Genomic DNA, 13127 nt, shown 5'->3' on the forward strand with positions numbered 1-13127 from the left:
GAAAAATGTACAATCAAAAGTAAAGAGTGACATGAAAGGGGGCGCCTATAGGTACTTACTGACGTGTCGTCATGGACATACAAGGTAGGGGCAACTACTGAGGCAGTTCTCAGGTGTTTAAATAGCTACAGCCATTCATATGATCAATATATAACACAGGGGCATTTAAAAAGGGGGCAAATACTTTTCCCCAGCACAGACCATTCACCCAAATGCTAAATGGAGTTTGGCGACTTACTCAAATATCTTCCCTAACTGATCCACATCTGAGTTTCCACGAAACAAAGGTCTGGAATAAAAAAACAAGCAAAAGGGAAACCATCGATTAGTCAAGTAATCTGTTCTATATATAGTACAAACATACAGAAAATATAATAAAGCAATAGTTACATTTTTCTGTTTTCGTGCCATGAGGATTTCTACGTAGCAAAATGAAAATTTTGGGAATATATAAATGTATTGTGTTATGGCGTGTACTTAGAGCAGTGATACCACAGAACCACATCCAATTCTTCCCATAGGTGCCATGAATTGGGCCAAGTCAGATAAAAAAAAATTGCAGCAATTTAGTAGATGTACATGTGCCCCTACACATTAGATCAATGTCAGCCATACCTGGGGATTTTCTCAGGAACCGCAGACCAACTGATGTGTATAGGGGTGTCTCGTCTACTGGAATGGTAGATGTCGAGGAAAGAAGAAGTTGGATTACAACACGACCGATCCTTTGTATTATGGGAGACAAGAGTGTCTGGTGTGGGGAATCGTTCAGGTCAATGCTCGGAAGCAGTGCAGGAAACAGGGACCCAGACACTGGGTTGCACACAAGTTTAGGCTTTATTTACTTGCAGTGCATTAACTTCCTTTGCAAAGGCACAAATAAACAAAACAAAAGCCTTCTCGGCTGAGAACTAACTAAACATAAATAAACTTTCCCCTGACTATACAGGAGCCTGGCTACTAGACTCCAACCTTGGGAACAACAGGGGGCACAGTACCTGCTTTGTAGGTTCGGTCTGGACAGGTCAGCTGTCAGTGTGGTGCCATAGATCCCAGTCCTCACACACAGCTGACCTCCGTGGTATGGGTCTTATCATACACCCTTTAGCTGCCTGGCTGGAACATACCTGACCTCCCACACCACACCCTTCACTCTCTCATGCTAGTTACCCTCTCTTTTTAGAGGATACAGGCTATGCAGAGTCAACCGTGTATGCCTATAATGGGTCAAGAGCACTCAGTCAAATGTGCATGCAGCCAATAGCCACTTATGCTGTTCGGCCACCTTAATGGGGTTGTCCAGGAAGTCTTTTTTTACAAATTTGTTCTGGGGGGTTTCAGATGCTGGAGTTTGGAATTACAGGCTGATTCCGACCCCAACTTACGTGATCTGAACCAACATATTGCCCCTTCTTCCCCCTCTCTCATTTTCAACCCTAGTACCATGTACCATGGGAGTGGCTCCCTGGATAACCCCTTTAAGTTGTGAGCTTTCTGAAGACATGACCCACAATACCCAATGTGTGACTTTTGGTTGGGTCCACCAATCTGTACATGTACATAATTTTGGTCATTTCGACACCAATGTCTGTCCAGGTCGCATTCTTCTCCTTAGGCCACCATTCTCCATCAGTGTAACAAGCAGTAGTGTTCAGAAGCCTCCAATGAAACGCAGCCAACTGGCTTTGTCTGACATGGTAATAGAGCTGGCACCTAAAGCCTGACAGCTGTGATATCACCGGGGAATCTCAAGATATGAGCACATGATATAACCATAAGCGAATTAGGATGGATGCGATCGCAGATGTTGTGAGGCCTTGGCACAGGCTCATGTGAACATTTCCATGCATGTCCATTTCGGGTTTTTCAGCAAAGATTCACCATGCCAAAATCTTTTGATTCTTTGATCTTCTTCAGTGGAAGCAGTCCAGCAAAATATTCTCACGACACCAGGTAGTCCTCCCCGACATGTCCAACCATTGCTTTATCTCCATAATATGTTTCCTTCCAGAAATTGGAAAAACGCTGTATGTTGATATAACAGTTTCTTGATAAGAATCCAAAGACTCAATGAACACCCGCTGTACGGCTCTCAGTCAAATATGTAGTGATTGAGACCATCTGGTGAGGGAACAGACGGCAAAAACGAAGATGCTGCTGTGGAGGCCTCAGACATCCTGGGCTTATGTAGTATTATAGAAAGAAATAGTAACATTCACCCCAGACGCAATGCCGTCCGCGAAAAATGGTTAAAAAAAAATGAAAGTGCTCTTCCCATGAAGAAATCCGGATAAATTTGTAGACAAGGTAAGCTTTTCTGCAAATACAGATAATTAAAAGTTGTGCAACATTTTGCAGATTTTCTCTAAGCATCTTCGTGGTGACATCTGTTGTCTTGATCGGTTACCAATGGATATGAGCAGGAATGCAGGAACTTTCTATGGTCTTGGACTTGTCAGACACCCAGCCATGATGTTCTTATTGTGGACAGGTTATCAGGAGGACACTACATGTATGAGAAGATAACCTGACCACAATAAGGAGCTTCAAGAGGTAGTCACCGGAAATGGTCTTCCAACAGTCTTGAAGGAGTTCCCACAGGTGTTTAGCACTTGTTGGCCCTTTTGCCTTCACTCTGCGGTCCAGCTCACCCCAAAACATCTGGATTGGGTTCAGTTCTGGTGACTCTGGAGGCCAGGTCATCTGGCGTAGCCCCCCATCACTCTCCTTCTTGGTCAGATAGCCCTTACACAGCCTGGAGGTGTTTGGGGTCATTGTCCTGTTGAAAAATATATGATGGTCCAACTAAACGCAAACCGGATGGAATAGCATGCCGCTGCAAGATGCTGTGGTAGCCATGCTGGCTCAGTATAAATCCCCAACAGTGTCACCAGCTTGGCACCCCCACACCATCACACCTCCTCCTCCATGCTTCACGGTGGGAACCAGGCATGTAGACTCCATCCGTTCACCGTTTCTGTGTCGCACAAAGACACGGTGGTTGGAACCAAAGATCTCAAATTTGGACTCATCAGACCTTGGCACAGATTTCCACTGGTCTAATGTCCATTCCTTGTGTTCTCTTCTGCTTGGTGCCTGTCCTTAGCAGTGGTTTTCTAGCAGCTATTTTACCATGAAGGCCGGCGGCTGCACAAAGTCTCCTCTTACCAGTTGTTGTAGAGATGTGTCTGCTGCTAGATCTCTGTGTGGCATTGACCTGCTCTGTAATCTGAGCTGCTGGTAACCTGCGATTTCTGAGGCTGGTGACTCGGATGAACTTATCCTCCGCAGCAGAGGTGACTCTTGGTCTTCCTTTCCTGGGGCGGTCCTCATGTCAGCCAGTTTCTTTGTAGCGCTTGATGGTTTTTGCAACTGCACTTGGGGACACTTTCAAAGTTTTCCCAATTTTTCGGACTGACTGACCTTCATCTCATAAAGTAATGATGGCCACTCGTTTTTCTTTACTTCGCTGCTTTTTTCTTGTCATAATTATAACAGTCTATTCAGTAGGACTATCAGCTGTGTATCCACCTGACTTCTGCACAACACAACTGATGGTCCCACCCCCATTTATAAGGCAAGAAATCCCACTTATTAAACCTGACAGGGCACACCTGTGAAGTGAAAAACATTTCCGGTGACTACCTCATGAAGCTCATCAAGAGAATGCCAAGAGTGTGCAAAGCAGGAATCAAAGCAAAAGGTGGCTACTTTGAAGAACCGAGAATATAAGACAGATTTTCAGTTGTGTCACACTTTCTTGTTAAGTATATAATTCCACATGTGATAATTCATAGTTTTGATGCCTTCAGTGTGATCTACAATTGTCATAGTCATGAAAATACAGAAAACTCTTTGAATGAGAAGGTGTGTCCAAACTTTTGGTCTGTACTGTATGAGAAGATAACCCGACCACCATAAGGACATCATGGCTGGTTATCAGGAGGACACTACATGTATGAGAAGATAACCCAGACACAATAAGGACATCATGGCTGATTTTCTGACAAGTTCCAGATCAGTTCCTCTTTCATGGTCATATACTTTGGCAACCAAGCAAGTCAACAGATCTTGTGATCTTCATCTTCAGTCTGTTAGGCCATGGCTTTGGCAAAACCTAATAGATTACAGATAGGAAGCCCTGGGGGTCTTGATTAAGCCCCGAGTGCCATGTAAAAGCATCAGACCCTCACAATCCTGTTCAATGGGGTTCCAATGCCTCCAAGACAGATCTCGCTCTCACAAAAACCTTTTAGATGCTGCAGTCAATAGTGACCACAGCATCTAAGGGGTTAATTGCCTGCAATTAGCGATTCTCTAATCCTGGAGCTAAGAAACAGGTGTGGGTTATGAGTACGAAGATGGGCACCCGCACCTGAGCACCATAACAATTGACTGAAAGGCAACTGCAGTGGAATAAGGCCCATTAGTGACCGATGTAGAAGGTCTATACACTGGACACTAAAGGGCTATCTTTTGTCTACCAAATTAAACATGGTTATGTTCAAGGGAAAACCCCTTCAAAGCCAAGGCCAATGTAGGAAATTAATCAAATTTTTTTCCATAGCCGTTTCCATTGCACTTTTGCAGGTTTTGGGAGAAAAAAAATTGCTGGGCCATCCAGGCCAGAAATAAATCATGTTCTTAAGGGGTTAAAGGGATTGTAACCATTGTTCTCATCACTGTACACAGATCTGTATGTTACTTGTGCATCACCCCATAAGATATAGATCTTGGTGGCAAACAAATCTCCAAAGTCACCTCCGACGGGGTTGTCTTCTCCTGTTGTCCTCTTCAATGGTAGATGATCTGCTACTCTGGGGAGCGAGGTTGACCCTGGCATATTCCTCCTCCTTCATCCTCAGTTGACTGTTCAAGTCTCTAGAACTGTCCAGGTGATAAGAGGTGCTGAACATGGAGCCTCGTCCATTCTTACCACAAATCATTTTTACTTCTGTATCAAAAAATTCCAAAAAGTTCTTTACCGTTTACAGATCCTTAAATTCTGGCAGCAAACTGGTTCCAAAAAATTTCAAAAATTCACCCTTACGAGCTTGCCAGTAGACTGCAGATGTGGAAATATTCACTTTTAGTGAGCCATAAATACTTCTTTTAAACGTTTACAGGTTATTGAAAGTCCTGCGCCTCGAAACCACAACTTCCCCTCACGTCACAGAAGCGTTTGCCGATTGCATCCTATTGTCATAGATTGTTACGTGTGGGAGGAGATGACTAGCGTTGAGCTTACTAAGAAGCAAAAAGTTAGACTACAATTCTCGAGCCTGTCACTCTCCAGCCAACTACGACTCCCAGTATTTCCTGCAGTCACAGGTTGGTTTTTACATGGAGACGATTGACTGGATGCGATTTGGCTTCTTAGTGGGACTCCGCGTGACCATACGGTAGAACAAAGTCGGTCTCCGTATGGCTGGTCAATCGTATGTCCATATACACAGATCACTGCACAAAGCGGTGGACAATGGAAAGTTCCATATGTTGATGGACCAAAATGGTTTGAAAAGAAATGTATCACCGATGTTTTAAGTGTAATAAAATCAAATAGTGAAATCACTTTTTGTAATCTGACTTTATTCTCTGATTGACGATGTTTTTGTTCTATTTTCTGGACATGATTATGGGGGCGGCCATCTTGCCTAAGCTTCTCCTCTGCTGTGTTAAAGACAACCTATCATGTCCTCAGGAACATGTGGTTTTATATACCGCTTTACCGTTCTGTGCCCCAGGGCAAGAGATATTGGTGCCATTACCAATGTCAGCCCACTGTCAGAAGGGCATTCCTGACAGTCTAGCAGGGGTTTGAAGAATGCCCCCTCCTGACAGTACTCATATATATACTAGTACTGGGGAAACGTTCCTCATAGCTCCGCATCATGGCTGGGTGGTAAGGATCGCCCCCTCTGACAGTACAGGGCTATGGAGGAGTACTGTCAGGGGGGTGTTCCTCACAGCCCTGCTAGACTGTCAGGAATACCCTTCTGACAGTGGGCAGACGTCGGTAACGGCACCGATATCTCTTGCCCCGGGGCACAGCGCTCTGTTGGCTTTCTAGCGGTATATAAAACTGCATGTGTCTGAGGACATGGAAGGTCCTCTTTAACAGCATTTAGTGATCTGCTTTACAGCTCAACAACGGCCATAGGCAGCAAATAGTCTGGAGCCGACTTATTGAGGTCTATGGGAGAGTTTCCTAGACTTGCTATTGTAGTCCTGTCTATGATGTAAATGAAGTGACTGCTGTCAAGATAACTTCTATTGGGAGGCTCAAACTATTTTTTGGGTTAGTGTGAAAATTGCACGATATAGTACTTGTTTTTAAAAATATAGTGACATGGAACATTAAAAATAAAAAAGTAACAAACACCAGGTTTAAATAATAGGCCATTTCCTCTTGCCAAATTCCCTTTAAATCATCCACTTTGTCAACTTTAGTCTAGTGTTTGTAGCCAGCTAAAGATGTCCTGGGATATCCTGCTAGAAGAGGGGGGAGGGAGCTGCTTTATTCACAGTCTGGACACAGCTTTCCATTAAAGCATACATTCTTTCCTCTAGATTCGGAGGGGCAGCGCAATATTTTTACAGACGATGATGTTGTGTCACCGGTAGGCTAAAACAAGTGCTCGCTGTTAAATTCCTCCTGACAAACATTTGTTATGGTGGTCCATTTTCATCAGCTTAGTCTAACTTGTCTGGGAACCTTTAAAGGCCTAACAAGTGTAGTCTAGCGATTGTGTAAGATTATAAAGTGGTTGCCTTAGGAATATGAAAAAAGAAAAAAAAAATGTATTTTTTTTTAAAAGGGAGAATCCCCCAAAACCAACCCTGCAGATAGGTTAGGGTCACCTGAATTGACCAGTACCTTTGCAATGAAGACAAGGGCTGGGGTGATATGCTGGTTCTGGTGACACTAACCTATCTATCTGCAGGGCTGGGGTGATATGCTGGGTCTTAGTGACAATAACCTATCTATCTGCAGGGCTGGGGTGATATGCTGGGTCTTAGTGACAATAACCTATCTATCTGCAGGGCTGGGGTGATATGCTGGTTCTGGTGACACTAACCTATCTATCTGCAGGGCTGGGGGGGATATGCTGGGGTCTGGTAACACTAACCTATCTATCTGCAGGGCTGGGGTGATATGCTGGGTCTGGTGACACTAACCTATCTATCTGCAGGACTGGGGTGATATTCTGGGTTTGGTGACACTAACCTATCTATCTGCAGGGCTGGGGTGATATGCTGGGTCTGGTGACAGTATAACCTATCTATCTGCAGGGCTGGGGTGATATGCTGGGTCTGGTGACAGTATAACCTATCTATCTGCAGGGCTGGGTGATACGCTGGTTCTGGTGACACTAACCTATCTATCTGCAGGACTGGGGTGATATTCTGGGTCTGGTGACACTAACCTATCTATCTGCAGGGCTGGGGTGATATACTGGTTCTGGTGACACTAACCTATCTATCTGCAGGACTGGGGTGATATTCTGGGTCTGGTGACACTAACCTATCTATCTGCAGGACTGGGGTGATATTCTGGGTCTGGTGACACTAACCTATCTATCTGCAGTGCTGGGGTGATATGCTGGGTCTGGTGACACTAACCTATCTATCTGCAGGGCTGGGGTGATATGCTGGTTCTGGTGACACTAACCTATCTATCTGCAGGGCTGGGTGATATGCTGTTTCTGGTGACACTAACCTATCTATCTGCAGGGCTGGGGTGATATGCTGGGTCTGGTGACTGTAACCTATCTATCTGCAGGGCTGGGTGATATGCTGGTTCTGGTGACACTAACCTATCTATCTGCAGGGCTGGGGTGATATTCTGGGTCTTGTGACACTAACCTATCTATCTGTAGGGCTAGGGTGATATGCTGGGTCTGGTGACAGTATAACCTATCTATCTGCAGGGCTGGGGTGATATTCTGGGTCTGGTGACACTAACCTATCTATCTGCAGGGCTGGGGTGATATGCTGGTTCTGGTGACAGTAACATATCTATCTGCAGGGCTGGGGTGATATGCTGGTTCTAGTGACACTAACCTATCTATCTGCAGGGCTGGGGTGATATGCTGGGTCTGGTGACACTAACCTATCTATCTGCAGGGCTGGGGTGATATGCTGGTTCTGGTGACACTAACCTATCTATCTGCAGGGCTGGGGTGATATGCTGGGTCTGGTGACACTAGCCTATCTATCTGCAGGGCTGGGGTGATATGCTGGGTCTGGTGACAGTAACCTATCTATCTGCAGGAGTGGGGTGATATGCTGGGTCTGGTGACAGTAACCTATCTATCTGCAGGGCTGGGGTGATATGCTGGGTCTGGTGACAGTAACCTATCTATCTGCAGGAGTGGGGTGATATGCTGGGTCTGGTGACAGTAACCTATCTATCTGCAGGGCTGGGGTTATATGCTGGTTCTGGTGACAGTAACCTATCTATCTGCAGGGCTGGGGTGATATGCTGGGTCTGGTGACACTAACCTATCTATCTGCAGGGCTGGGGTGATATGCTGGGTCTGGTGACAGTAACCTATCTATCTGCAGGAGTGGGGTGATATGCTGGGTCTGGTGACAGTAACCTATCTATCTGCAGGGCTGGGGTGATATGCTGGTTCTGGTGACAGTAACCTATCTATCTGCAGGGCTGGGGTGATATGCTGGGTCTGGTGACACTAACCTATCTATCTGCAGGGCTGGGGTGATATACTGGGGTCTGGTGACAGTAACCTATCTATCTGCAGGGCTGGGGTGATATGCTGGTTCTGATGATACTCCGTTTAACAAAAATACTTTAGCAGTAAAGATCCTTTTTCAGCACACCCTTAGGGCTAGTTCACACATAGTTTTTTGGTCCCCATGTTGACGCAGGAAGCCGCCTAGTCCGGAGGGATTGTCTTGACTTGGATGCTGTGGCGGTTTCTGCCGTGGAATCCGTGTCAAGATAGGACAAGGAAATGACCGGCTCCCATTGAATTTAATGGGAAAAAAAAAATTTCATCTGGATTTTGATGCAGATTCCGCATCAAAATCCAGACCAAATTTCTGTGTGTGAACTAGCCCTTAGAGGGGTACAACGCAAAACCACACTTGGGTTTAATATTAACCCTTTATATGCCTGTATATATTAGCATTATGATCAGCAGTAATAGGGAATCCTTACACTCTATACAGAAGAGCAGTGGATATGTGATGCAGCGATTGTTTCTGGAGCACTCTGGGAAACTAAATGTTTAACCAGCTGGGACAAAACACCAGCCAAGTCAATAAGTTCCATGATGACACTGGTTTCCGGCCTGCAGTTTACAGCTAATGTCCCCCAGTATGACCGTGCACATTAATAGAGTCACAATATCAGCGGTTTTATTAGTTCCCTGAGTTATCGGGTCTTCAACCCCTGGCTCTACAGTTAATGTGGAACTACAATCTCCAGCATGCTGCCCTGTAGACGGCAGGTATAGGCTGCAACCTGCAACTTCCATGACAGTAGAGAGCTCATGGCTAGGACGTTTAACCACTTAGTTGCTGCAGTCTGAAGGTTTAGAGCGATGTTGGGGGCTCCCTCTGTCCCCCAACAATGCAGTAACAACATAGAATATATTTCTAATACGTGTATATATTACACACTCACACAGTCTTAGGTCCCAGGTTCCAGGAAAATGCAGCAAATCTCAATTTCCTGGCATAAAATGTCAATGATGTCTCTTAACCTCAATAATGTGGCATACATCTTCTATTCCCCCCTGGCAGTCCCTCCGCCACCGCCCCACGTGTACTCCACAACGCCAACGTTTGCAGTCGCAGACTTCCTCGTGTTTCCCTGTCACAGGCTGATCTCACCACATCGCTGAGCCCATACTGGATGCCTGGCAAGGATGAACGCTGGGAAGAAAACCACACTTGTATTGCCAGGTCCCCACTGTTACAGTAAAAGCCGACCGCAGATTAATGCTGTTACTGCGTTTTACAACGGCTGTCAATCAGACAACTGCTGATGCCGAGAAAACATCTGTCGCGTCCAAAGAGAGTAAGAGTACAGCAGATCTAGAATAAAATATACTATATATTGGCATTTTGCGGTATACAGTCCTATGAAAAAGTTTGGGCACCCCTATTAATCTTAATCATTTTTAGTTCTAAATATTTTGGTATTTGCAACAGCCATTTCAGTTTGATATATCTAATAACTGATGGACACAGTAATATTTCAGGATTGAAATGAGGTTTATTGTACTAACAGAAAATGCGCAATATGCATTAAACCAAAATTTGACCGGTGCAAAAGTATGGGCACCTCAACAGAAAAGTGACATTAATATTTAGTACATCCTCCTTTTGCAAAGATAACAGCCTCTAGTCGCTTCCTGTAGCTTTTAATCAGTTCCTGGATCCTGGATAAAGGTATTTTGGACAAACAATTCAAGTTCAGTTAAGTTAGATGGTCGCCGAGCATGGACAGCCCGCTTCAACTCATCCCACAGATGTTCAATGATATTCAGGTCTGGGGACTGGGATGGCCATTCCAGAACATTGTAATTGTTCCTCTGCATGAATGCCTGAGGATTTGGAGCGGTGTTTTGGATCATTGTCTTGCTGAAATATCCATCGTAACTTCAACTTCGTCACTGATTCTTGAACATTATTCTCAAGAATCTGCTGATACTGAGTGGAATCCATGCGACCCTCAACTTTAACAAGATTCCCGATGCCGGCATTGGCCACACAGCCCCAAAGCATGATGGAACCTCCACCAAATTTTACAGTGGGTAGCATGTGTTTTTCTTGGAATGCTGTTTCTTTTTGGACGCCATGCATAACGCCTTTTTTTTTATAACCAAACAACTCAATCTTTGTTTCCAAAATGAAGCTGGCTTGTCCAAATGTGCTTTTGCATACCTCAGGCAACTCTATTTGTGGCGTACGTGCAGAAACGGCTTCTTTCTCATCACTCTCCCATACAGCTTCTCCTTGTGCAAAGTGCACTGTATAGTTGACCGATGCACAGTGACACCATCTGCAGCAAGATGATGCTGCAGCTCTTTGGAGGTGGTCTGTGGATTGTCCTTGACTGTTCTCACCATTCTTCTTCTCTGCCTTTCTGATATTTTTCTTGGCCTGCCACTTCTGGGCTTAACAAGAACTGTCCCTGTGCTCTTCCATTTCCTTACTATGTTCCTCACAGTGGAAACTGACCGGTTAAATCTCTGAGACAACGTTTTGTATCCTTCCGCTGAACAACTATGTTGAACAATCTTTGTTTTCAGATCATTTGAGAGCGGGCTGTCCATGCTCGGCGACCATCAAACTTAACTGAACTTGAATTGTTTTGTAGAAAGAAATGGTCCAAAATACCTTCATCCAGGATCCAGGAACTGATTAAAAGCTACAGGAAGCGACTAGAGGCTGTTATCTTTGCAAAAGGAGGATGTACTAAATATTAATGTCACTTTTCTGTTGAGGTGCCCATACTTTTGCACCGGTCAAATTTTGGTTTAATGCATATTGCGCATTTTCTGTTAGTACAATAAACCTCATTTCAATCCTGAAATATTACTGTGTCCATCAGTTATTAGATATATCAAACTGAAATGGCTGTTGCAAACACCAAAATATTTAGAACTAAAAATGATTAAGATTAATAGGGGTGCCCAAACTTTTTCATAGGACTGTATATATGAAGAGTTGCATATACAATGACATTCGAGATAATCCCTAGTGGAAAAGCTTCACCATTTATGCCAGGTCACACGTCTTCGTAAATGCAGCGACTTCTCCACGGCCACTGTTCCCCTTGTCGCTGGCATAGATTTCAGTGATCACTTGTGCCAGCAAATTGGGGTAATTGATATTCAAAGTTGTGCGACTCCCACTCCGCTGTCATGAAAGTGGCATAGGAGGTGCAAAAATACCAGATATCTGGCACAATATAAATCCACGCCGTTACCTCTGTAGGCCTCGAATTTCCCGCAGACTATAAATTGACCCATGGGGACCATATGGCAGTACAAAGAGCCATAGGGGACTATGTAAAGGGCATAGAATTGGGTGTACTTGCCTTTGGAATCAATCTGATCAATGCTAAAATTGGGGTACATACATGTCTGCATTGTCTAATCCATTTTTGGATCAGAATAAGGGATCATCAATAAAAAGTGGATCCGTCTTATAAGGGATCCTAAGAGACCTCATTGGTTATAATGGTGTCCATAGGGCGGCCATTTATTTCTCTGCATCGGACGGACTCTGACAGATGTTAAGTGTAATATTTAGATTTCAGAAAATAGGATTTATTATCAGGGATTTAGATTAGAAGTGACTCTTACTTTCGACGAAACATTTCTGCAAATATACATCCAACGCTCCAAAGATCCACTGGAGTGGCGTAGCTGGACTGGAGAAGAACCTCGGGCGCTCTGTACCATAACGTCACCACCTAGAAGACAGCAAGAGGAGGGAGGTTATAGCCACATCGCTCAGGAACATCTTATAAGCAGTTTCATCCCATACCAAAAAAAAAAATCCTACAGGATAAAACTGCTATGGGGTAGCAATATGGGGATTACAAAATAATGCCCAAAATGGCAGTCAAAATGGCTTCCCTTCCCTCACATAGCATTGGTCAACAGCATATGTCTAATGTACACAAACTAACAAAAATTCCCACAGATCCTTGGTATACGGAAATACTGAGGTCACCTCTTCAATAACCTACCATAGACTAGGGGAGAATATATAATATAGAGGTGCCATACGGTAGCGCACAAAGGGGGATATTTATGAAAACCCGACGTCAATGTTGGCCAAGGGTGCAAGTGATGTAGGGCCATGTGTAAAATCGGGTACACCCTCCACTAGGGCCCTGCGCCTGCACCGAAACCTACGCCAGCTCATTCGTGATGTAGATTTCAGGCTCTTTTACACCACTTTTTAGTAAATGATAAATCTGATCGGTTCGCTATACCCCTTTTTTAGGAATGTGACGAAAATCCTGAAATGTGCAAAAAAAAATGGTGACTTTTTCGCGCCTTTAGAAATCTCCAACAAAGCCCCCCGAGTGCCCGCACCTCAGCCGAGAAGCTGAGGCCTAAATGTCCACCTTTTTCTAC

The 13127-nt window shown here is 44.5% G+C and overlaps 1 protein-coding gene across 1 annotated transcript in view; it reads right to left on the reverse strand.

The window, feature by feature from the left end:
• CDK6 (cyclin dependent kinase 6) overlaps positions 1 to 13127 on the reverse strand; it is an 86125-nt gene that overhangs the window by 4602 nt on the left and 68396 nt on the right. Inside the window, exons 4-5 of the mRNA XM_075271765.1 lie at positions 12345 to 12454; positions 239 to 289 (exon numbers count right to left, since the gene is read on the reverse strand). Coding sequence (XP_075127866.1) covers positions 239 to 289; positions 12345 to 12454 — 161 coding nt within the window. The remainder of the gene's footprint in view (positions 1 to 238; positions 290 to 12344; positions 12455 to 13127) is intronic.

Source organism: Leptodactylus fuscus, chromosome 4 (genome assembly GCF_031893055.1).
Source record: "Leptodactylus fuscus isolate aLepFus1 chromosome 4, aLepFus1.hap2, whole genome shotgun sequence".
Lineage (NCBI taxonomy): Eukaryota > Metazoa > Chordata > Amphibia > Anura > Leptodactylidae > Leptodactylus > Leptodactylus fuscus.